Source organism: Podarcis tiliguerta, assembly GCF_965153285.1.
Source record: "Podarcis tiliguerta genome assembly, chromosome: 13".
Taxonomy (NCBI): domain Eukaryota; kingdom Metazoa; phylum Chordata; class Lepidosauria; order Squamata; family Lacertidae; genus Podarcis; species Podarcis tiliguerta.
Genome location: NC_139546.1, coordinates 8,600,039 through 8,623,538, shown reverse-complemented (window position 1 = coordinate 8,623,538; position 23,500 = coordinate 8,600,039). Strand labels below are relative to the sequence as shown.

The 23,500-nt window shown below is 48.0% G+C and overlaps 2 protein-coding genes across 4 annotated transcripts in view; one reads left to right on the top strand and one right to left on the bottom strand.

The window, feature by feature from the left end:
• SH2D4A (SH2 domain containing 4A) overlaps positions 1-23,500 on the top strand; it is a 50,082-nt gene that overhangs the window by 13,934 nt on the left and 12,648 nt on the right. Inside the window, exons 1-6 of one of the 3 annotated variants that reach the window (XM_083407829.1) lie at positions 2,655-2,784; positions 3,190-3,405; positions 9,998-10,157; positions 13,489-13,669; positions 19,069-19,149; positions 22,293-22,413. In XM_083407829.1, the coding sequence (XP_083263955.1) occupies positions 3,240-3,405; positions 9,998-10,157; positions 13,489-13,669; positions 19,069-19,149; positions 22,293-22,413 (709 nt within the window). In that variant the 5' untranslated portion in view covers positions 2,655-2,784; positions 3,190-3,239. The other 2 variants (XM_083407828.1, XM_083407827.1) reach the window with 2 other exon arrangements.
• G3BP2 (G3BP stress granule assembly factor 2) overlaps positions 1-23,500 on the bottom strand; it is a 146,173-nt gene that overhangs the window by 118,078 nt on the left and 4,595 nt on the right. The gene's annotated exons all lie outside the window — the stretch shown is intronic.

Sequence of the window (23,500 nt, the reverse complement as noted above, 5' to 3'; positions counted from 1 at the left end):
ATGTTGGTAGCTTCGAGAACACTGCCCAACCAACTTTGTAACCAGAGGTTCAAATGAATAGAATCTGAATCACATGCACCACAAGGCCTATGCAGCCTCAACTTAAGATGGCTCCCCGGTCTTGCTTTGCACTGCAAAGTTTGCAGCAGCACGTGCAACAAAATGGCGTCCAGCATTCAAAAACCCCCTCAGCTTGCATTAACTAGCCACACACAAGGCATGCAAGCTCCACCCCCCAGTCATTCTTAGACTTTTTATTGGGTGAGCAACACAGCCAAGCAACACAGTTGGAGCATCCCTCCTCCCTGGCCGGCAGGGAGGGAGGGAGAGGAGCTGCTTCCTTTGAAATTTAAGGGACATCATTTAAGGGACATTTAAGGGACATCTATCAATAAGGGTAAGCAGCAGGACATGGCGCTGAAATAAGGGACTGTCCCTTCAAATAAGGGACACTTGACAGCTATGACTCCATGGTTTGCTGCATAAAAAGGTGAATACTAATCTGAGTGCTCCTATTAAGCGTTCCAGTCTTCCTCTCGTTCTGTCCTCCAGGACATTCTAACGTTTTAGGAGCCATTATTATCTTTCAACTAGCACTTATTGTCTGTGACTCCTGAGGGCTCACTCCTCATTGGCCTGGTCTTCTTGTTTTTATCCCTGCTTTGCCTTTATGCCTCCCTTGGTTTTAAAATATATATTGCTAGTCTGCATGCATCTGGGTTCCCCTAAACAAGAGGGTCCGTATAGTAAAAGCTATGGTTTTCCCAGTAGTGATGTATGGAAGTGAGAGCTGGACCATAAAGAAGGCTGATCGCCAAAGAATTGATGCTTTTGAATTATGGTGCTGGAGGAGACTCTTGAGGACTGCAAGACAATCAAACCTCTCCATTCTGAAGGAAATCAGCCCTGAGTGCTCACGGGAAGGACAGATCGTGAAGCTGAGGCTCCAATACTTTGGCCACCTCATGAGAAGAGAAGACTCCCTGGAAGAGACCCTGATGTTGGGAAAGATGGCGGGCACAAGGAGAAGGGGGCGACAGAGGAGGAGATGGTTGGATAGTGTTCTCGAAGCTACCAGCAAGAGTTTGACTAAACTGCGGGAGGCAGTGGAAGACAGGAGTGCCTGGTGTGCTCTGGTCCAGGGGGTCACGAAGAGTCGGACACGACTAAACAACAACAACAACAAACAAGAGGATACCACCCTCTCTCTATTTTTTTGCTCAGTGCCCCATTTTGGCTCCAGTCCTGTCAGCACTGAGTTCACTGTTGGAGAAAGCGACAAAAACTCACCTGCGACAAAATGCTGCAGTGCAGTTGTTGCCCCGAAGCTCTGGGGAGCGCCAGGATGACAAAGGCAGCTGTGATGCATAGATCACTTCTGCTTATGCTTCCACCCTCCTCAATCAATCAATCAATCAATCAGTCAAGGTGTCATGTACTGAAGTTTTCACCCTGGGCCAGCAGGGGGATACTGTAGATAATTTTCACTCAGGTCCGTATATGCAAATAAGGGGATTGAAAGTGAAAGTGGATAGTTACAGAAAGTGGTTACTGTTGCGTTGTAGTGGAGCTCTATATAAGCAGGCTGGCTGAACCCTTCAGTTCAGTTCTGTTCAGTTCTGGCCTGTGAATAAACAAGAGCTGTTTGAAGAATCGCTGTGTCGTCTGATATGTTCACCCACAACTTAACACAATCAATTAATCAACATCCCATGCTCTTTGCCTATGCTCAGTCCACTTCTTGTTGGGCTGTTTCAGGAGCTTCCCCTTTGGTTCTTTTACCCAAAATATTTTTTTGTACTTCTGCAAACCTTCAAGTTGTCCCCAAGCCTGCTGGGACTTGAGACCACTCTCTTGCCTGTGGATCAGCACTTGGAGAATGCTATGATATATATATATATATTGTGTGTGTGTGTGTGTGTGTGTGTGTGTGTGTGTGTGTGTGTGACGTGTCTCAGCCTATGATTATTTATTTGCAAAGTATTTGATAATTATACTTCTTCCTGGGTGTGCTTTTCTGTCATGGGTAAAGTTTTAATTGTCTAAAATTACCTTCTTCTTTCTATGCCCAGGTAGGGTGGACAATTTTTTAGAAATGGGTGGATTTCATATTTGAATCATTGGATTGGGGGAAAAGAGGTGTGCCCCCATCGCTACCCCATGATTAAATTTGAAACTCTCTTTTTTAGACGTATTAAAATCTTTGTGTCCTGCAAGTTTGTTTGGATAACTTCACTTAATGTCTCACCACCTCCCTCTTTGAGCTTGTCTTCACTGGAGTTAGTTTACCTTGGGCCAAGTTTACATTGGGCCAAACTCGTTGGGGCATTGTGTTGATGCAATTAAAATGTGCATTGTTTAAAAATGTAAACAGCAGCCACGGGAGCAGGGCAGCAAATAGACCACTGGGAGGGGAAGCCACACACACACACACACACACTCCCCACTGCAGTCTGAAAATCTCCCCCCTCCAGCTGCTATTTACATTGGGAGGGAAGGCCCTGTTGGCACAAGAGAAATTCCACCAGTCACAAATGCTGGGAACTGACGCGATTGCACCCATCTGCATGCCAGTTTACCATGAAGAATAATACCTCTCTTCTTTCCGTTGGCGTTTACTCATTGCCACTATCACTTTTACCTGTGGGCATGCCCTCTTCTGTCATTGGCCAGAGATCCCTTTCTTAAGATTTGAAGTGAGGAGAAAGGTTACGGTTCGCCTCTCCCGAGGTTGATACATTAACTTCCTGGTCTCCTAACAGCAGGGTTTGCTGAGTCAGAGAGGTAAGCCACACCTGTGACTTTAGCTAAGAAGGGAGTGCTTTGACAGAGGCGTCCTTGTCGGCTGAAAGCATCCTTCGAACCTCGTTGTTGTTTTGTTCACATGTGCGGATAGAGAGATGGGTAAAAGGGCTGCTTAGCTCCGGATGCTGAGTTTCCATCCGAGGGCAGCCAAGTCCTTGATTTATTTGTTTCCTCCGCGAGCTCTCTGTTTACTTTTGAAGTCCTTGCAGGAAGTCAGAGCTAAAATAGGTGCAGCTATTTGGGAGTGCGTAATTGCCATGTGGACAGCCCGCATTCCTGCTGTGTCTCTTGGGTGGAGAAAGGGTTCTGCTTCTCTTTGGGCCACCGAGGTGGTTGTCCTGGCCAGGCGAGGAGAGTGACTTTTCCTGTCTCCCGGGGGGTCAGTCTTGGCACCACAGGTCTCCTCCGTCCATGCCCAGGAGCATTGTGCAGCCATGCTGAAGCAGATCTTGGCAGACATGTACGTGGACCCGGAGCTCCTGGCAGAACTGAGCGAAGAGCAGAAACAGATCTTGTTCTTCAAGATGAGGCAGGAGCAGATCAGAAGGTGGAAGGAAAGAGAAGTCGCGGTTACGTCGCCGCAGCCAGCACTGAAAAAAGGTCAGTGAACAAGCAGCTCTGGCAGTGGCGTAGCGTGGGTTGTCAGCACCCGGGGCAAGGCAAATAATTTGCGCCCCCTAACCCATGGATTTGCGCCCCCTAACCCTAACCCCCAGATGTTGTGCCCGGTGCGGCTGCCCCCCCGCCCCCCCATGCTACGCCACTGAGCTCTGGTGGTGCCTGGGCATTTGAAATCTAGTGGGAAGAAAATGAGATGTTGTTGTTATTATTTGCATTTATTATTGAGATTTCTATTGTGCCCTTCGAGCATGTTTTCAGGGGCAAATGAGAATACAACACAATAAACGGTGAAGCTTTGGGGTAGGGTGTAAGAAAGTACTTCCCTACAGATGGAAGTTAATACCAAGTATTATACAGTGGTACCTCAGGTTAAGTACTTAATTCGTTCCGGAGGTCCGTTCTTAACCTGAAACTGTTATTAACTTGAAGCACCACTTTAGCTAATGAGGCCTCCTGCTGCCGCTGTGCTGCCAGAGCACGATTTCTGTTCTTATCCTGAAGCAAAGTTCTTGTCCCAAGGTACTATTTCTGGGTTAGCAGAGTCTGTAACCTGAAGCGTATGTAACCTGAAGCATATGTAACCTGAGGTACCACTGTATGTAAGTCTTTAGATCACTAATAATCATAAGAAGCCTATTATGCAGGTCAGTAGTACTATTACAGTGGTACCTCGGTTTACATACGCTTCAGGTTACAGACGCTTCAGGTTACAGACGCTTCAGGTTACAGACTCCGCTAACCCAGAAATATTACCTCGGGTTAAGAACTTTGCTTCAGGATGAGAACAGAAATTGTGCGGCGGTAGCGGGAGACCCCATTAGCTAAAGTGGTGCTTCAGGTTAAGAACAGTTTCAGGTTAAGAACGGACCTCCGGAACGAATTAAGTTCTTAACCCGAGGTACCACTGTATTCCTAAACTGGAGAGGGGAGAAGTCTGTGTGGATGGAGGGGGGAAGGAAGGCTGAGAGAGAGAGAGAGAGAGAGAGATACAGTTACCTGAGGCCACCTGGTGAGATCATTGCAGAGGTGAGATTTGAGGTGAGGACTTTGTTTCAAACAGCAGCTGTCTCTCCCTCTCACTTCAATCACTATGCTTCACTAGCTACATTAAATACTAGAGCATCAGGCTGTTCAGTAAATTTACAGTGGTACCTCAGGTCACAGACGCTTTCTGCTAACCCAGAAATAGTACCTCGGGTTAATAACTTTGCTTCAGGATGAGAACAGAAATAGTGCGGCAGCGGAGGCGGGAGACCCTATTAGCTAAAGTGGTACCTCAGGTTAAGAGCAGTTTCAGGTTAAGAACAGACCTCCAGAACGAATTAAGTTCTTAACCCGAGGTACCACTGTATTTTGAAGTGAGTCAGGTAGGTCCAATTCCTAGTAGATCACTCACGGGGAGAAAATCCTCAGCTGTCGCACACAGCTCTCCTTTTTCATGGAATTGAAGTAACTCTGTCTACCTTTCCCCCTTTGTAATAATAATAATAAATAATTTATTATTTATACCCCTCCCATCTGGCTGAGTTTCCCCAGCCACTCTGTGCAACTTCCAACAGAATATTAAAATACAGTAATGCATCAAACATTAAAAGCTTCCCTAAACAGGGCTGCCTTCAGATGTCTTCTAAAAGTCTGGTAGTTGTTCTTCTCTTTGACATCTGGTAGGAGGGCGTTCCACAGGGCGGGTGCCACTACCAAGAAGGCCCTCTGCCTGGTTCCCTGTAACCTCACTTCTCACAGCGAGGAAACCGCCAGAAGGCCCTCGGCGCTGGACCTCAGCATCCCGGCAGAACGATGGGGGTGGAGACGCTCCTTCAGATATACTGGACCGAGGCCGTTTAGGGCTTTAAAGATCAGCACCAACACTTTGAATTGTGCTCGGAAATGTACTGGGAGCCAGTGTAGGTCTTTCAAGACCGGTGTTATATGGTCTCGGCAGCCGCTCCCAGTCACCAGTCTAGCTGTCTCTATATTATTTGTTAAATTTCTATACCTCCCTTCTCCGAAAATCACAGGGTGGTTGACAATATAAAAACACAAAAACGCGTAACATAATAACAAACAAAAGCAATACCCCCCCACAGTATAAAAGGCCAGATTGTTTAATTAGCCAAAGGCCTGGTTGAAGAGGAATGTTTTCACCAGGTGCCTTAAGTTATGCTACATAGGCGCAAGACGAGCCTCCCTAGAGAGAGCATTCCAGAATTGGGGAACCACCACGAAAAAGGCCCTGCTCTTATGTTGCCACCCTCCAAGCCTCTCATCGAGGAGGCACACAAAGAAGGACTTCAGATGTCCAGGTCGGTTCATATAGAGACAGGCAGCCCTTGAGGTATTGCAGTCGTGACCCATTTATGGCTTTATAGGTCGGCACCAGCACTTTGAACTGGGCCTGGAAATGAATTGGAAGCCATTGCAGTCGTACCTCCAACACCACCACCTGCAATTAATATCTACTCTGAGTAAAACTACCACCCTTTTCTTTTTTTTTAATTTTTGATGTATTGTTTGTTGAATTTGTGTATTTTTTTTTACCTTTTTTCTTTCTGTAACTATAAAATAATTTAAAAAAAAAAAAACTAAAAAAAAACTACCACCCTTGGTTTCTCAGTGGAGCTACCGTATTTTTCGCTCTATAAGACGCACCAGACCACAAGACGCATCTAGTTTTTGGAGGAGGAAAACAAGAAAAAAATATTCTGAATCTCAGAAGCCAGAACAGCAAGAGGGATCGCTGCGCAGTGAAAGCAGCAATCCCTCTTGCTGTTCAGGCTTCTGGGATAGCTGCACAGCCTGCATTTGCTCCATAAGACGCACACACATTTCCCCTTACTTTTTAGGAGGGAAAAAGTGAGTCTTATAGAGCAAAAAATATGGTATCTTGCCCTTCAGTTCTGAAGAACTCCCAGGGTGGCTTACAATGAATGGAATCCAAGTAACAGGAATACAATTGTGTTCATGTCAAAGCCTCTGATCAATAACAGTAATCAGGGTGTGTTTCACTGGAGGAACAGGAAATCCCAGTGATGAAATCAACCATACCATAGCCTCTCGTGCAACGGGCGAGAAGGCACTTGTTCCTCTCACACCGTTGGACCCACTCTCACTTAGATAAATTGCCCCCACCTCACTGAACAACCCTTACCTGAATTATTCTTTTCCTTTCCTCTTAAAATTAACTGGGCAAAAACAAACAAGATGAATTGGGCCAAAACAAACAAGATGAATTTTAACAGGGAGAAATGTAAAGTATTGCACTTGGGCAAAAAAAAAGGAGAGGCACAAATACAAGATGGGTGACATCTGGCTTGAGAGCCGTACATGTGAAAAGGATCTAGGAGTCTTGGTTGACCACAAACTTGACATGAGCCAACAGTGTGACGCGGCAGCTAAAAAAGCCAATGCAATTCTGGGCTGCATCAATAGGAGTATAGCATCTAGATCAAGGGAAGTAATAGTGCCACTGTATTCTGCTCTGGTCAGACCTCACCTGGAGTACTGGGTCCAGTTCTGGGCACCACAGTTCAAGAAGGACACTGACAAACTGGAACGTGTCCAGAGGAGGGCAAGCAAAATGGTCAAAGGCCTGGAAACGATGCCTTATGAGGAACGGCTAAGGGAGCTGGGCATGTTTAGCCTGGAGAAGAGGAGGTTAAGGGGTGATATGATAGCCATGTTCAAATATATAAAAGGATTTCACATAGAGGAGGGAGAAAGGTTGTTTTCTGCTGCTCCAGAGAAGCGGACACGGAGCAATGGATCCAAACTACAAGAAAGAAGATTCCACCTAAACATTAGGAAGAACTTCCTGACAGTAAGAGCTGTTCGACAGTGGAATTTGCTGCCAAGGAGTGTGGTGGAGTCTCCTTCTTTGGAGGTCTTTAAGCAGAGGCTTGACAACCATATGTCAGGAGTGCTCTGATGGTGTTTCCTGCTTGGCAGGGGGTTGGACTCGATGGCCCTTGTGGTCTCTTCCAACTCTATGATTCTATGAAAATTCTAACCCAAAGTATCCTGAGGGGACCTTTGTGAGGGGATATTTAGTAAGTTGGAGTCTCAGACAGGTTTTCTTTAAATAAACAATAAAGATTTATTTAAGGCAAGATAATGTATAACACAAATGGATTAAACTTAGGTTACTTCAGGAATGCAGTGCGATTTCACTTTAATTTGCTCTCAGTTGTTTTTGGCATTACAGTGGTACCTCAGGTTAAGTACTTAATTCGTTCCGGAGGTCTGTTCTTATTCTGAAACTGTTCTTAACCTGAAGCACCACTTTAGCTAATGGGGCCTCCTGCTGCCGCCGCGCTGCTAGAGCACGATTTCTGTTCTCATCCTGAAGCAAAGTTCTTAACCCGAAGCACCATTTCTGGGTGAGCGGAGTCTGTAACCTGAAGCGTATGTAACCTGAGGTACCACTGTATAGGTTTTGTTCCTTTGTACGGTGATACTTTCTTTCAGTTATCCACTCCTGCTCCTGAGGTACTTTAAGTAATAGACCCAAGGGCTCTCCACACACCCCTCCCTTCACTGGGTTTTGGGAGTTTCTTCTTTTCCTTGGAAGAATCTCTCCCCTCCAGACTAGATTTGAGTCCCAAGTAGGCTTCCAGCTCCTACTTCTCCTGGCTCAACCTCTGCCTCCCAGTGAAATTCTGGTCTAATCCTCCTACAGGGCACCGCACTCTGTCCTTCACAATACAGTGGTGCCTCGCAAGACGAAAAGAATCCGTTCCGCGAGTCTCTTCGTCTAGCGGTTTTTTCGTCTTGCGAAGCAAGCCCATTGGCGGATTAGCGCTATTAGCGGTTTAGCGGCTATTAGCGGCTATTAAAGGTTTAAGGGATTAGCGGATTAGCTGCTAAAAGGCTATTAGCAGCTTAGTGCCTTAGAAAAAGGGGGTGGGGAGCGAAAAAAATTGCACGAATCGCAAGACATTTTCGTCTTGCGAAGCAAGCCCATAGAGAAATTCGTCCTGCAAAGCGTATTGAAAAATGGAAAACCCTTTCGTCTAGCGGGTTTTCCATCTTGCGAGGCATTCGTCTTGCGGGGCACCACTGTACACTCAGAGTGGAAATTGGTTTTTTCTTTCCAACTTTTTCTCGCATTCACTCTTTCTACCTCAACCTGTTTCCCTACCTATCTCCCCAACCTCTATTCCAACACACTTCAACCAACTCTCTCCTCATTTTCTCTTCTGGAACCACGGCCAATCAGAGGCTGCCATTCACTAACCATTTGCTGGCAGGGAAAGAAATAAAAAAACGAAACACTTTTTGATCCAACCGGTCCAGCAAAACCAACTTTTTCGTCACATCTCGTTCTCCACTTGACAAGCTTCCTTGTGGTAACTGCAAACCTGCAAGCTACCACATCCAAACAAACGTGGGCCATTTTGTGTACATTGCTGGGCTGCCTCCAGATGGGAGATTACTGTGGAAACTGTTTGCATGAAACACACAATGTCATAATCAGCCACTCAGAAGTAAACCTGGTGTGTTCTGGTCAAAGGAACTGGGATAACTAAGGAGCTGGAGAGTCGCACACCCCCAGTTTATAGAATAAGATCACTGGTGTATCTAACCTAGGGTTGTCTGTTCTGCCAGCCCATCTCAGAAGACAGACGCAGGTCTTTCCCAGGCCTGTTAAATGAAATTTTTAACTGGCTGCTAGGAGCCAGTTAGGACGCGGGTGGCGCTGTGGGTTAAACCACAGAGCCTAGGACTTGCCGATCAGAAGGTCGGCAGTTTGAATCCCGGCGACGGGGTGAGCTCCCGTTGCTCGGTCCCTGCTCCTGCCCACCTAGCAGTTCGAAAGCTCGTCAAAGTGCAAGTAAATAAATAGGTACCACTCCAGCGGGAAGGTAAACGGCGTTTCCGTGCGCTGCTGTGGTTCGCCAGAAGCGGCTTAGTCATGCTGGCCACATGACCCGGAAGCTGTACGCCGGCTCTCTCGGCCAATAAAGCAAGATAAGCGCCGCAACCCCAGAGTTGGTCACGACTGGACCTAATGATCAGGGGTCCCTTTACCTTTAGGTACTGAAAATGGGCTCTCCTTATGCCAGCCATGCATTCTGCAAATGAGCTTTGAAAACACACACTCCATCATGGGTTGTGCTGGGATGAGGTCTGTGCAGTAAGGACTGGACTGGGCAGTCTGTTGGCCTAGTCAACATACTGTGTATCATTGCCCTGGCTGGGAGGTCCTTGGATCACGTGCAGTGGCGTAGCGTGGGGGGTGCAGGGGGGGCTGGCCGCACCGGGCGCAACATCTGGGGGGGCGCGCTCGCACTCGCAGCTCTCTGCCCCTACCTGGCTCACTCACTCTCTCTCACTGCAGTGCTGGCTGTGCGAATCCGATCCGAGCCGCCGGGTCGCCGCCCACTGAGGAGGGGAGGGTGCCAGGCGTGCGGGGCGGAGAGAGAGCGAGGGACTATCTGGGGGAGGGACAGTGCAGTGGAGGGGGGCGCAAATTACTTGCCTTGCCCCGGGTGCTGACAACCCACGCTACGCCACTGATCTTGTGCCCCTTCTCATTGGGCCTTCCTACTGAACCTTGTTTTTTGTTTTGCAGTCCATGGGAAATCCGTTCGGTGGAAGCTGGGAGCAGACGGTGACGTCTGGGTGTGGGTGATGGGGGAGCATTCCCTGGACAAGCCATATGACCAGCTCTGCAGTGACCTTCTTGCTGAAAAAGTGAAGCAGTTGTCGCTACAAGAAGCAGGGGCAATAAGGTTGGTATGGCTTTCCAAACATTCAGAACAATACTCAAAAATCTGGCGCAACCGGTCGGGCCAGCTGGTTTTTCCTGACAGACGAAGGGATCAGGCACTGACTAGTAGAAACTGGGAACTTCTCCGTTCAGATGAAAGATTCTCCAAACCATGTTCACCTTTTAAAGACCTGCCTTTGTCAGTTTATGCTGTGTGAGTGTGAAATCCGGTTCCAAATGCACTTCCCTTGACTACCCAAAATATTAATAGTGTTAAAAAGTTTTTTTGGGGGGTGGGGGAGGCAAGGATCCCCTCAACTCCTGGGTGCAAGATGCTCCCCATAATTCCTGGATTTTGTAAAAGTTAGAATTAATGGAGGTTTGATTAAACTGTGCCAAACTCTGCTGGATCCAGTTTATGTTGGCACAGCTAGTTGAGTGTGGGTCACTGGAGGAACAAAGCTAATAATGGTCTCACCATTAACCCGTCAAGAAAGTCATTAGGAAGAGGAAGACTATGTTGGACAAGGAGGATAGGTCCTGTCCTATAGCTATGTGTTAGTAGGGGGTGACAAAAGGGTTTTAAGAAGGGGTCAGCAAACCTTTTCAGCAGGGAGCCAGTCCACTGTCCCTCAGACCTTGTGGGGGGCCAGACTATATTTTGAAGGGGGGGAAATGAACGAATTCCTATGCCCTGCAAATAACCCAGAGGTGCATGTTAAATAAAAGGACACATTCTGCTCGTGTAAAAACACCAGGCAGGCCCCACAAATAACCCAGAGATGCATTTTAAATAAAAGGACACATTCTACTCGTGTAAAAACACGCTGATTCCCAACTGTCCGTGGGCCAGATTTAGAAGGCGATTGGGCCAGATCCGGCTCCCAGGCCTTAGTTTGCCTACCCATGGTTTTAACAGTGTAGGGTTTCCTTTTGGATGATGTAACTGAACAGGAAAAAAATGTCAGTTTTGCAAGCTGGAGTGGGGAGCCAGAGCATGAGGCAAGGGTGTCTCTTTTATGCATCAGAGAGGGTTAGACATGATGTTTGGGGTCTCTTGAAATCTGACGCTGAAAGGAACAGGGCCCTCTTGGGATGTGAATGCTCTGCACATACTCCATCAAGGCACAGGTGTGTGTGTGTATATGTGTGTGCCAAGAAACCATATGTCATAAAAACACCACAGCTTCTGCTGTGCCTCATTGTCCCCAAAGGGAACACAGCTTGCCCGGTACCTCTGCACTGCTTGGAGACTGGGGTGGAGTTAACAAAAGAAATAACATGGAAATGGTGTAGTTCTGAGTATGGCTGTCAGTTTCGAGACCTTTATTTCCACGAGCGAAACCCAGAATGGCCATCCTGCATGTCATAGGAACATAGGAACCTGGCAAACCAGACCAGCTTAATGCTGTCTGCATTGACTGGTAACAGCTCACTAGGGTTTCAGGCAAGGGTCACTCCCAGCCCTACCTAGAGATGCCAGGGTTTGAACCTTCTACATGCAGAGTGAATGCTTGTCCACTGAGCTACAGCCTCCCCACCTCTGTCGCTGGGTTGAAGGCAGTAACCTGCCTCTGGCCCTTTCCTGAGATGTGCTGCAACTTTGTAAGTTGGCAAACACATCCATCCAATGGTCCCCATTTACTAAAGCCAGTTCTGATTTTCTGGAACTTGACCCTTCATTTGTTTGCTGAAGACTTCTAGGCTGGTTTTTTAGAGAGCCCTACACTCATAATGGTCAGAGGTCCCTTTACCTTTACCTTACACTCATAAAAGGGACGCGGGTGGCACTGTGGTGTAAACCACTGAGCCTTGAGCTTGCTGATCGGAAGGTTGGCAGTTTGAATCCCCGCGATGGGGTGAGCTCCCGTTGTTCGGTCCCAGTTCCTGCCAACCTAGCAGTTCGAAAGCATGCCAAAAAGTGCAAGTAGATAATAGGTATCGCTCCAGCAGGAAGGTAAACAGCGTTTCCGTGCACTGCTCTGGTTCGCCAGAAGCGGCTTAGTCATGCTGGCCACATGACCTGGAAGCTGTACGCCGGCTCCCTCGGCCAGTAAAGCTAGATGAGCGCCACAACCTCGGAGTCATTCGCAACTGGACCTAATGGTCCGGGGTCCCTTTACCTTTACCTGACACTCATAAAAGGGACGTGGGTGGCGCTGTGGTGTAAACCACTGAGCTTTGGGCTTGCCGAACGGAAGGTCAGCAGTTCGAATCCCCATGATGCGGTGAGCTCCTGTTGTTCGGTCCCTGCTCCTGCCAACCTAGCAGTTTGAAAGCACACCAGTGCAAGTAGATAAATAGGTACCGCTCCAGTGGGAAGGTAAACGGCGTTTGCGTGCGCTGCTCTGGTTTTGCCAGAAGCAGCTTAGTCATGCTGGCCACTTGACCCGGAAAAATGATCTGCGGGCAAAAGCCGGTTCCCTCGGCCACTAAAGCAAGATGAGCACTGCAACCCCAGAGTCGTTTGCGACTGGACTTAACTATCAGGGGTCCTTTACTTTACACTCATAAAATGAAACGGCTTACGGGAGCTGTTTAAAACCCTGGTGCACTACTGTGCCTTCAGGGCAATTTCTTGAAGTCAGGGAGGGAGCCTTTTAAAAATGTTGCTAACATGACTTGGTAAGTTGTCCATCTTCAGGTTACTGCTTTCTCCTTACGCCTCTAGGGTTTGAATGTTAGGAATGCGCATGATGGGGGTGTTGGAGGTGGGAGTGCATGTGTTTCGCCTCGTCCACATGTACGCACTGCATGCTAATGTGCGTTCAGTGCGAGACAATGTGCCTTATTTGGGGGTACTGTACACATGGCATTATCTCCCTGTCATCCCTGCCCCACCCAATTTGTTGATTGTAATGGTTCTAGGGGTTGCTTGTGCGCAAGTTGCCTTTACTCATGGCTAGGTTGCATGGTTGAACCCTTTCTGACAGGACAGCCTCTATTCCGTGGCTGCCTCAGTCGCTGGCAGAATCTGTCAGTGGGCGTTTCTTAAACCGCTTCCAACATAAAAGCTGCTTGACGCCCAGTCTCCTCCCCCGTTGCCTGCGCGAAAGCTTTCTGCGCAGGGTGGGTGTGGGCAAAGGAGCACTTGTCCCCTCTCCGCTGGTCTCCTGCGAAGAGTCCTGGAGCCACCTCTCCGCTTCCTCTATCTCCTCACCTTCTCCACTGGTGTTACGCTGATTACCTTCCCCAGCGGATGGGCTATCCCTCCTCCTGCTAGGGCCCTCCCCACCATCATCCGGGAGCCCCCTCACCGCCTCCCGCTCCGATGGCAGTTTCCTGACATTGATCTAAAGCTCATTCTATTTTTTCGTTTCGTTTCCCACAATCCTCTTTTTGTCCATTTACAGAAGAAACCTAGTGGAAGGCTTCGCAGAACATTCTGCCTCATCACCTCTGCATTATCCCTCAGACACCCAGTTTGGGTCAGAATCGCAAGGAGGCAGCAAAAACCTCGCAAACTGGGATGTGTACAAAGCGGTGAAAAAAGAACCAGTTCCTGAAAATGCCAGAAATCAAGAATATGTCCAGGTAATTTTCTGGTCTTATGTTACTACTCAAACGTTAAGATGAAGGTTGAACTGAAATTGAGAGAGATGCACTGTGAATTGGATGGTTCCTTCATGAACCCAAAGCTTAAGGGGTCAAACTACACATGAATGGAAATATATGTGCTCAGATCTTGTCATATTTTTGGAAAACTTTAAAGCTGCCATGGGGAGCATCAAACTGGATCAGAACTGTAACCCTGGGGTATTGGGTGGGGAGGGTTAACCCTTTCCCAGTTTCAGCTATTCTGCTTCAAATACTCTCATTTAAGTCTTTTTTTAAAAAATCACCCCCAAGCCTTGCCTCTCCACACTGCGAGGCAAAGACAAAGAGCTTCTGCTGTAAATTGCCAAATGTAGCAATTCACTGATAATTGTACTGGCTCAATGGGAAAACTTTGGAATATAAAATCACTCCAGTGACAGATTTACAGTGGTACCTCAGGTTACAGACACTTCAGGTTACAGACTCCACTAACCCAGAAATAGCACCTCGCGTTAAGAACTTTGCTTCAGGATGAGAACAGAAATCGCGCAACAGCGGCAGTGGGAGGCCCCTTAAGCTAAAGTGGTACCTCAGGTTAAGAACAGTTTCAGGTTAAGAATGGACCTCCAGAATAAATTAAGTTCTTAACCCAAGGTACCACTGTACACCATTCCAACATTGTTATAATCAGAAGGAAAATGGCTAGCCGGGAGGAGCTTGGGACATGGGTAAAAGGTAAAGGGACCCCTGACCATTAGGTTCAGTTCTGGCTGACTATGGGGTTGCGACGCTCATCTCGCTTTACTGGCCGAGGGAGCCGGCGTACAGCTTCCGGGTCATGTGGCCAGCATGCCTTCCCGCTGGAGCGGTACCTATTTATCTACTTGCACTTTGATGTGCTTTTGAACTGCTAGGTTGGCAGGAGTGGGGACCGAGCAACGGGAGCTCACCCCGTCGCGGGGATTGGAACTGCCGACCTTCTGATCGGCAAGTCCTGGGCTCTGTGGTTTACCCCACAGCGCCACCTGGGCTACATGGGTAGGGGCATTCATAATCCCTGAAGTGTTGTTGTTGTTTAATGCAATCCCTGAAGTGAGTGGGTGAATCACTGGCATCCTGGCACCTGAGTGCCAGACAGGTCGTCATTCCAAGAACAATCCAAACCCAACCTCAATGGATTGGGGTCTCAGTCAAAACAAAGGGTGTGTTTAACTTGGCTGGGGAAACAGGAAAATGCAAATATTTTCCTTTGTTTCACCTAAAGATTGGAATCTGGAGGTCATGTGAGGGAAAGGGCAAGCCTGGCTGGTGCTCAGGCAGTGGCGTAGCGTGGGCTGTCAGCACCCGGGGCAAGGCAAGTTATTTGCGCCCCCCCCCCGCTGCACTGTCCCTCCCCCAGATAGTCCCTCGCTCTCTCTCCGCACCGCACCGCACGCCTGGCACACGCCCTACACAGTGGGCGGCGACCCGGCGGCTCGGATCGGATTCGCACAGCCAGCACTGCAGTGAGAGAGAGTGAGTGAGCCAGGTAGGGGCAGAGAGCTGCGAGTGCGAGCGCCCCCCCCCAGATGTTGCACCCGGTGCGGCCGGCCCCCCCTGCACCCCCCACGCTACGCCACTGTGCTCAGGTATCTGTCAGAAGACCCCTCCCAGTTTATAACATAGTTATGACAATTTCCGCCCTCCCTTCCCCACAGGTAGGTGGATTTGTGGCACCGAGTGGGGGCTCACCTGGGCAGGTGCCTCCCACCTGTTTGGGCCACCCTCGGCCAGGGAGGACAATGGACTGCTGGACAGGTGGGGCAAAGGCCAAAGAAAAGAGCCTGGCCCCTTTGTCCAAGCCTCTTTTGGTTTCCCTGGCCGAGGGCGGGTCAAAGGCCGGCCCAAACAGGTGGGAGGCACCTGTCCAGGTGAGCCCCCGCTTGGTGCCACAAACCCTGCCCACCTGTGGGGTAGGGAGGGTGGAAATTGGGAATATTGTTAGAAAGGGGGGCATCCTTTGTTTGGGGCTTCTCTCGTGCTTCTTCCATGTGGTAGTTGGAAGTCTTGTTGCAACAATAAAGATCAGGCCTACTGGACGCTGTCTTGCTTCGAACTCCTGGCTGAAGTCTCTTGCTTGTGATCCCTGACCTGTGTTGTAAATAAAAATTGCCCTTTTCCCTTATGGGGTACCCAAGAGCCCACCCATATAGAGTCCTTACATAGGTTCCCTATTGGTAGGAGAAAATAACCGAGGCCAACCAGAGAATATTGAGAAGCAAAGCAGCTAGTAAGCTTGATCTTTATTGATCTGTTGCAACAGGGTGCTCCGCTCACCTGCAGGAGAGGAGGAGGAACCCAGAAAATTGGCCGCAAGGCCTTATAAAGACTTTTGAAATTGCCACCCTGTAGATCAAGACCACCCCCAGAAACATCATACATACATCACAGAAGGGGTGTAACCTAAGACCACCCCTCAGATACATCATACCTACATCACAAAAAAGGCGGTCTAAAACAGAAATTTGAATGTTGTTTTTTCTCCTATCTTTGTTTATCTCCTGTCTAGCAGGTTACTTGATTGGATTGCCAGGGTAGCCTGGCCAGTCTTTTGTAATGATAAATACTTAGTTCCTGGGCCAGGTCACAGGCTCACACCCTATTCATATCTTAAATGTGCTCTTAAGACAGGATTGGTGAGGAAAGAGACAATGGGGAGGTTTCCCACTTTGACCTTGCAGAGAAAACATTTGCTCGGTTTAGGAATCAAAATGGTTCCAGGTTGGCCTTCCTGTGCTGATCTATGTACGTGCTTGGTTGGTACGCTTATGAACATTAACATATATCGAAGACTTCAAAATTCCGATTCCCAAGGACTCCCAGTATGAAAGCAACTGTGAATGAAGTTAGATTCACTGTAATATTTCTTGCTTGAGAGCAAGCAATTTACTCCCTGCCGAGTTTTCTCTTAAAAGTTTTGAGAGCTGAAGGAGTCTGTCTCTGTGTTAATATGTAATAGGAAGGAATGTTTGTTAAGTAGGTTTGGTCACCAGGCAGGAGGATGGGAGATCTCCTTACTGCATGGACAGAGGTGCTTAAATCAGAATTTGGAGGTCAAACATGGTAACTAGTCACTGGCCCTTCTTCGGCGCCTTGGGTTAAAAAAAGCAGTTGGCTTCATTAAACACACTTCTAGATCATCACCTGCACAATTAGCTGTGGGAAATGGGACTCGCTCACCACATTAGTACTTTGGTCTACAACTTAGTGGTGACTATGGATCTGCTATGTTTTTCGCAACATTAAATATTCCTAGATGCAGGAGAGCATTTATCTATGACTAAGTTCTGCACTTTGCCATCTTTGTGGAAGGGTGAGTTTGTGGGATAACCAGTCTCGTATCACCAACGTGCTTAAGTCCAAGGAATGCATGAAGGGGTTAAGAGCCAGTGTGGTGTAGTGGTTAAGAGCGGTAGTCTCGTAATCTGGTGAACCGGGTTCGCGTCTCCGCTCCTCCACATGCAGCTGCTGGGTGACCTTGGGACAGTCACACTTCTTTGAAGTCTCTCAGCCTCACTCACCCCACAGAGTGTTTGTTGTGGGGGAGGAAGGGAAAGGAGAATGTTAGCCGCTTTGAGACTCCTTAAAGGGAGTGAAAGGCGGGGTATCAAATCCAAACTCTTCTTCTTCTTCTTCTTAATGCCATAGAGTAAGCTGTCCTGCCAGGCTTAGCTATGTCACTTCCCCTTACCTTGGAAGGAAATGGGTAATCAAGCCTTTGATCACCCCCTAGTCTACAGAACAGCATCTTAAAAAGCAGAGGCATCACCTTGCCAACAAAGGTCCGTATAGTAAAAGCTATGGTTTTCCCAGTAGTAATGTATGGAAGTGAGAGGTGGACCATAAAGAAGGCTGATCGCCGAAGAATTGATGCTTTTGAATTATGGTGCTGGAGGAGACTCTTGAGAGTCCCATGGACTGCAAGAAGATCAAACCTATCCATTCTGAAGGAAATCAGCCCTGAGTGCTCACTGGAAGGACAGATCCTGAAGCTGAGGCTCCAAGACTTTGGCCACCTCATGAGAAGAGAAGACTCCCTGGAAAAGACCCTGATGTTGGGAAAGATGGCGGGCACAAGGAGAAGGGGACGACAGAGGGTGAGATGGTTGGACAGTGTTCTCGAAGCTACCAGCATGAGTTTGACCAAACTGCGGGAGGCAGTGGAAGACAGGAGTGCCTGGCGTGCTCTGGTCCATGGGGTCACGAAGAGTCGGACACGACTAAACGACTAAACAACAACAACAAGTCTACAGAAATGTGAGATGCCCCATCAGTCTTGGCATTCTGCCTGCTCTTGAAGACACACCTGTTTAGGCAAGAATTCCCCTGAATTTGAACTTCCTTGTCCTAGCTGAACTGTTTTACTGGTTATACCTTTAAACTGGGGTGGGTTCTTTTGGTATATTTTCATTATGTGTGGCTTTGAAGATTGATTTTTTACTTGTAAACTGCTTAAAAGCCATTTTGGCACATTAATTCATAATACAGTGGTACCTCGGGTTACAGACGCTTCAGGTTACGCATTTTTGGGTTGTGCACCACGCCGGACCCGGAAATACCGGAACGGTTTACTTCCGGGATTCGGTGCTCGCGCATGCGCAGACACACTAAATCGTGCTTTGCACATGCGCAGAAGCGCCGAATCGCGACCTGCATGTACGCAGACGTGGCGCTGCGGGTTGTGAACGTTGCGGGTTGCGAATGTGCCTCCCGCATGGATCACATTGGCAACCCGAGGTTCCACTGTAACTTGGGTGAGGTATGCTAGACTGAGCAATAGCGACGGGCTGAAAATCTCCCTGTGAGCTTCACAAGCGAGTGAGGACTTGAACCCAGGTCTCCCTCTTTTTACACTCTCTCCATTCTGTTACACCGCTGTGAAGCAAAATATGTATCTCCTCTGTGGGCCTGAAAATTCAAGAATTCTGATCTTGACTGTGGGTGATTCATCCTGTATGTTTTGGAACACAATCAGTGGCGTAGCGTGGGGGGTGCAGGGGGGCCCGGCCGCACCGGGCACAACATCTGGGAGGGCGCGCTCGCACTCGCAGCTCTCTGCCCCTACCTGGCTCACTCACTCTCTCTCACTGCAGTGCTGGCTGTGCGAATCCGATCCAAGCCGCTGGGTCGCCGCCCACTGTGGAGGGGAGGGTGCTAGGCGTGCGGTGCGGTGTGGAGAGAGAGCGAGGGACTATCTGGGGGAGGGACAGTGCAGCGGGGGGGGGGGGCGCAAAATACTTGCCTTGCTCCGGGTGCTGACAACCCACGCTACGTCACTGGAACACAATTAGATTTGAGGTTTGGAGTCAGGGTGTGAAAAGCTTACAATCCTGTTTTTCTGTTTGGTTGTGTTTTAGGCTCCCACCAGTAAGCCAAGAGGGATAGAACAGATGTTGGCAGACTCTCTCAATCATTCAAGGAAGTACGGCTTGCGGCAGGTAAGGAAACAGTGTGGGTTTATGGAAGCAACTGCATTTTGTCTGTATTCGCTGTTGTCTCCTGGTCTCAGAATCATAGAATTGTAGAGTTGGAAGGGGCCCTGAGAATCATCAAGTCCAACCCCCCAACCCCCCCGCAATGCAGGAATCGCCTAGAGATATAAGCCATGCTTCTGAATGCAAATCAAATCATGAGACCAGTGTGATCTTAAACACGCCCCCACCCCAAGGCCCTTAAATTGGGATGCTGCACATTTAGCAAACCAGAAAACTAGCCTGCCACACGATGTAGGTAAATCGTGTCAATGCTCAGTGCTCAGCCGTGGCAGGACTTTGGGGCATGGCCACTTCTCAGAGATTTCCACTTTCGTTTAAAGAAGAAGCAGAAGCCCTGGAACAGACTAGCTTCCCACACTTAGTAGACCATGGGTAGGCAAACTAAGGCCCAGGGGCAAGATCCGGCCCAATCGCCTTCTAAATCATGCCTGGTCCGGGAATCAGCGTGTTTTTACATGTGTAGAATGTGTGCTTTAAAATGCATCTCTGGGTTATTTGTGGGGCATAGTAGTAGTAGTAGTAATAATAATAATAATTTATTATTTGCACCCCGCCCATCTGACTGGGTTTCCCCAGCCACTCTGGGCGGCTTCCAACAAAGATTAAAAAGACATTAAAATGTCACACATTAAAAATGATCCTTCAGATGTCTTCTAAATGTCAGGTAGTTGTTTATCTCTTTGACATCTGATGGGAGGGCGTTCCACAGGGTGGGTGCCACTACCGAGAAGGCCCTCTGCCTGGTTCCCTGTAGCTTTGCTTCTTGCAACGAGGGAACCGCAAGAAGGCCCTCGGCGCTGGACCTCAGTGTCCGGGTAGAGCGATGGGGGTGGAGACGCTCCTTCAGATATACTGGGCTGAGGCCTTTTAGGGCTTTAAAAGTCAACAAACACTTTGAATTGTGCTCGGAAACCTACTGGGAACCAATGTAGGTCTTTCAAGACCGGTGTTATATGGTCTCGGCGGCATAGGAATTCATTCATTCCCCGCCCCCAAAATTTAGTCCAGCCCCCCACAAGGTCTGAGGGACAGTGGACTGGCCCCCTGCTGTAAAAGTTTGCTGACCTCTGCAGTAGACCGTAGCAACTAATAGACATGGAATGGGGAGAGGCACTTTCCAACATCCTCAGCAGTTGGTGCCAAGCTATACCTTTTGCAAAATCACCCTTAAAAGTGGCGTATGAAAGGCATAACTCCCCCTGGTGTGTTCATTCCATTATCCAGTTTATTAAAGTAGTTTTGTAGTACGTCCAGTCAGTGGCGTAGCGTGGGTTGTCAGCACCCGGGGCAAGGCAAGTAATTCCCCCCCCCCCGCTGCACTGTCCCTCCCCCAGATAGTCCCTCGCTCTCTCTCCGCACAACACCGCACTGCACGCCTGGCACCCTCCCCTCCACAGTGGGCGGCGACCCGGTGGCTCGGATCGGATTTGCACAGCCAGTGAGAGTGAGTGAGCCAGGTAGGGGCAGAGAGCTGCGAGTGCGAGCGCGCCCCCCCAGATGTTGCGCCCGGTGCGGCCGGCCCCCCCTGCACCCCCATGCTACGCCACTGCGCCCAATAACCTACAAAATCTGTTTTGACCAGACAGTGTGTGTGCGCGCGTGCATGTTTATATGTGCACCCTGAGAGCAAACCTGCCACTTCATGAATAGTTTTTAAGAAATCTTATAATGTCATCTGTCGCCAAATCCTTTGTATATGGAGTGGTTTCATTTGTTTGCAGAATAGAATCCTAGAATCTTAGAATTGCAGAGTTGGAAGGGTTTTCCAACCCCCTGCAATGCAGCTGATGAATAGATATTATATATTTATCTTCCCCGACAGGAACTCGAGGCAGGTGACAGATAAAAATAAGAACAGCTAAAAAGATTAAGAGGAAAAACACAATCCTAAAAAAAGAATTAAACACGGATAGAATTAAAACTCGTGTGTGTTTGTAACAGACAGACAAACACAACCAAAACAGCACAGCACCACCCCCCTCATTAAAAGCATTCAGTTCCCAAGAGTCTATTGGAACAGGAAAGTCTTAAGCTTCCAGGAAGGACAGCAAGGAGGGAGCCAGTCTAGCTTCTCTCGAGAGAGAATTCCAAAGTTTGGGAGCAGCCACCAAGAAGGCCCTATCCCATGTTCCCGCCAAGCATGTCTGGATAAACCTGTCCGTCTAAAACTGAAAATTATCCCTTATTTCAGGGATAGCCAACACGTTGTTGGCCAGAAGTTATTAGAGGAACTCCAACAAGAATGCTGGAATGAAGTTATATGGTTTTAGCAGAAATGTTATAAAGAATTAAGCAAAAACTGACTGTCAATGGGCTAAAGTGGAAAATTTAAAGTTAGATTGTGTTAAGATAAATTATAGAACAAAACAAAAAAAGATTGAGAAAGATGGAAAGGATTTGCTGAAATAGCTAAATTGAAGTAGAATACAAAAAAGGGAGGTGTGAGGAGGTCGATGAAACAAGTAAATGAAAGGTAAAGATATGGAAATATTGGATGTGTTTTTAAATGTTTTTGTTTTTCTTGTTGTTTTGAGGTATTGTTTTTTTGTTTTTCTTTTTATCTTTGATGTATTGTTTGTTAAATTCTTTATTGTTTTTTCTCTCTCTTTTTTTCTTTCTGTAACTATTAAACTTCTAATAAATATTATTATAAAAAATAATAATAGAGGAACTCCATCAGTCCCTGCTTGCATGGTCAGTAGGGCAGAGATGCTGGTCGTTCGCAACCACAGCATGCTGGAGGGGCCATGTTGACAGGCCCTGTTTTATTTGCCAGACGCCTGCCATTAAAAGTGCAGCTCAAGGGGATAGATATCCCAGCGTCTTGTTGCATTTCTGAATCATAGAGTTGGGCAAAGGCTCGTTTACACGGTTGCTCAACTGTGTCCCTTGGCCCTAAAGATTAGTCAGGTGACAAATTTTGATCGGTGACTAAAGCTTTTGTCGACTCATCTGCCAATCACCTTATTAGAAGAAGTTTATGACTCTTATCAGAGTGATTGCTGAACTGCCCATTACCTGTAAATATGATTGCCATGCAGGAAGTAGATAGGTTCACACTAAACAAAATACTTTGTGTGTGACAGAGGAAAGAAGAGGAAATGAATGCAATCGCGAATGACAGCAGAGCACAAGAAGTGACCCTAAATCGCACCTACGAGTCAATGGAGAAGTTGGACAAGGAAGATCCTGTTTGGCTGGAAACTCGTAAGTCCCTATTAGATCTCTTATGGGATGATGCCTATCAGATTTAACTTAGGACCCACTTGCACGATCCATTCAAAGCAGTATCATTCCACTTTGCACACGCCTGGCTTTCCCTAAAGAATCCTAGGATCTGTCATTTGCTAAGAGCTACCTAGCAGTTCGAAAGCACGTCAAAGTGCAAGTAGATAAATAGGTACCACTTCGGCGGGAAGGCAAACGGCCTTTCCGTGCGCTGCTTTGGTTCGCTAGAAGCGGCTTAGTCACGCTGGCCACATGACCCGGAAGCTGTACGCCGGCTCCCTCGGCCAATAAAGCGAGATGAGCGTCGCAACCCCAGAGTTGTCCACGACTGGACCTAATGGTCAGGGGTCCCTTTACTTTTACAATTCTCAGAGTGGCTGAACAGCCAGCCCCTCTTTTCAGGAGTTTTAAGCAGGTAATGTGTACACAGCCTAAGGCTCCTGTTTGTTCTTTTTGCTTATTTGCAAACTAGCAGCGCAGAGATCAGAAACGGAGAAATAAAAATATGAGCAAGCCACCTCCTTTGCTGAATAACTTGTACAGTGGTACCTCGGGTTAAGTACTTAATTCGTTCAGGAGGTCCGTTCTTAACCTGAAGCACCACTTTAGCTAATGGGGCCTCCTGCTGCTGCCGCACCGCCAGAGCATGATTTCTGTTCGCCTCCTGAAGCAAAGTTCTTAACCTGAAGTACTATTTCTGGGTTAGCAGAGTCTGTAAGCTGAAGCGTATGTAACCTGAAGCGTATGTAACCCGAGGTTCCACTGTACAGGGGACATTTGGGTTGCAAACGTGATCTGTGCAGAGGGCACATCGCAACCCGCAGAGTTCAGCGCCGCGTCTGTGCACCTGCAGGCCACAATTTGGTGCTTCTGTGCATGTGCAAAGTGCGATTTAGCACTTCTGGGCATGCACGAGAGCTGAAACCCAGAAGTAACCCGTTCCGGTACTTCCAGGTTTCGGCATGTCCGTAACCCGAAAACACACAACCTGAAGTGTCTGTAACCCGAGGTATGACTGTATTAAAATACTCCTGTCACCAACCTTTATATTACAAAAAGGAACAAA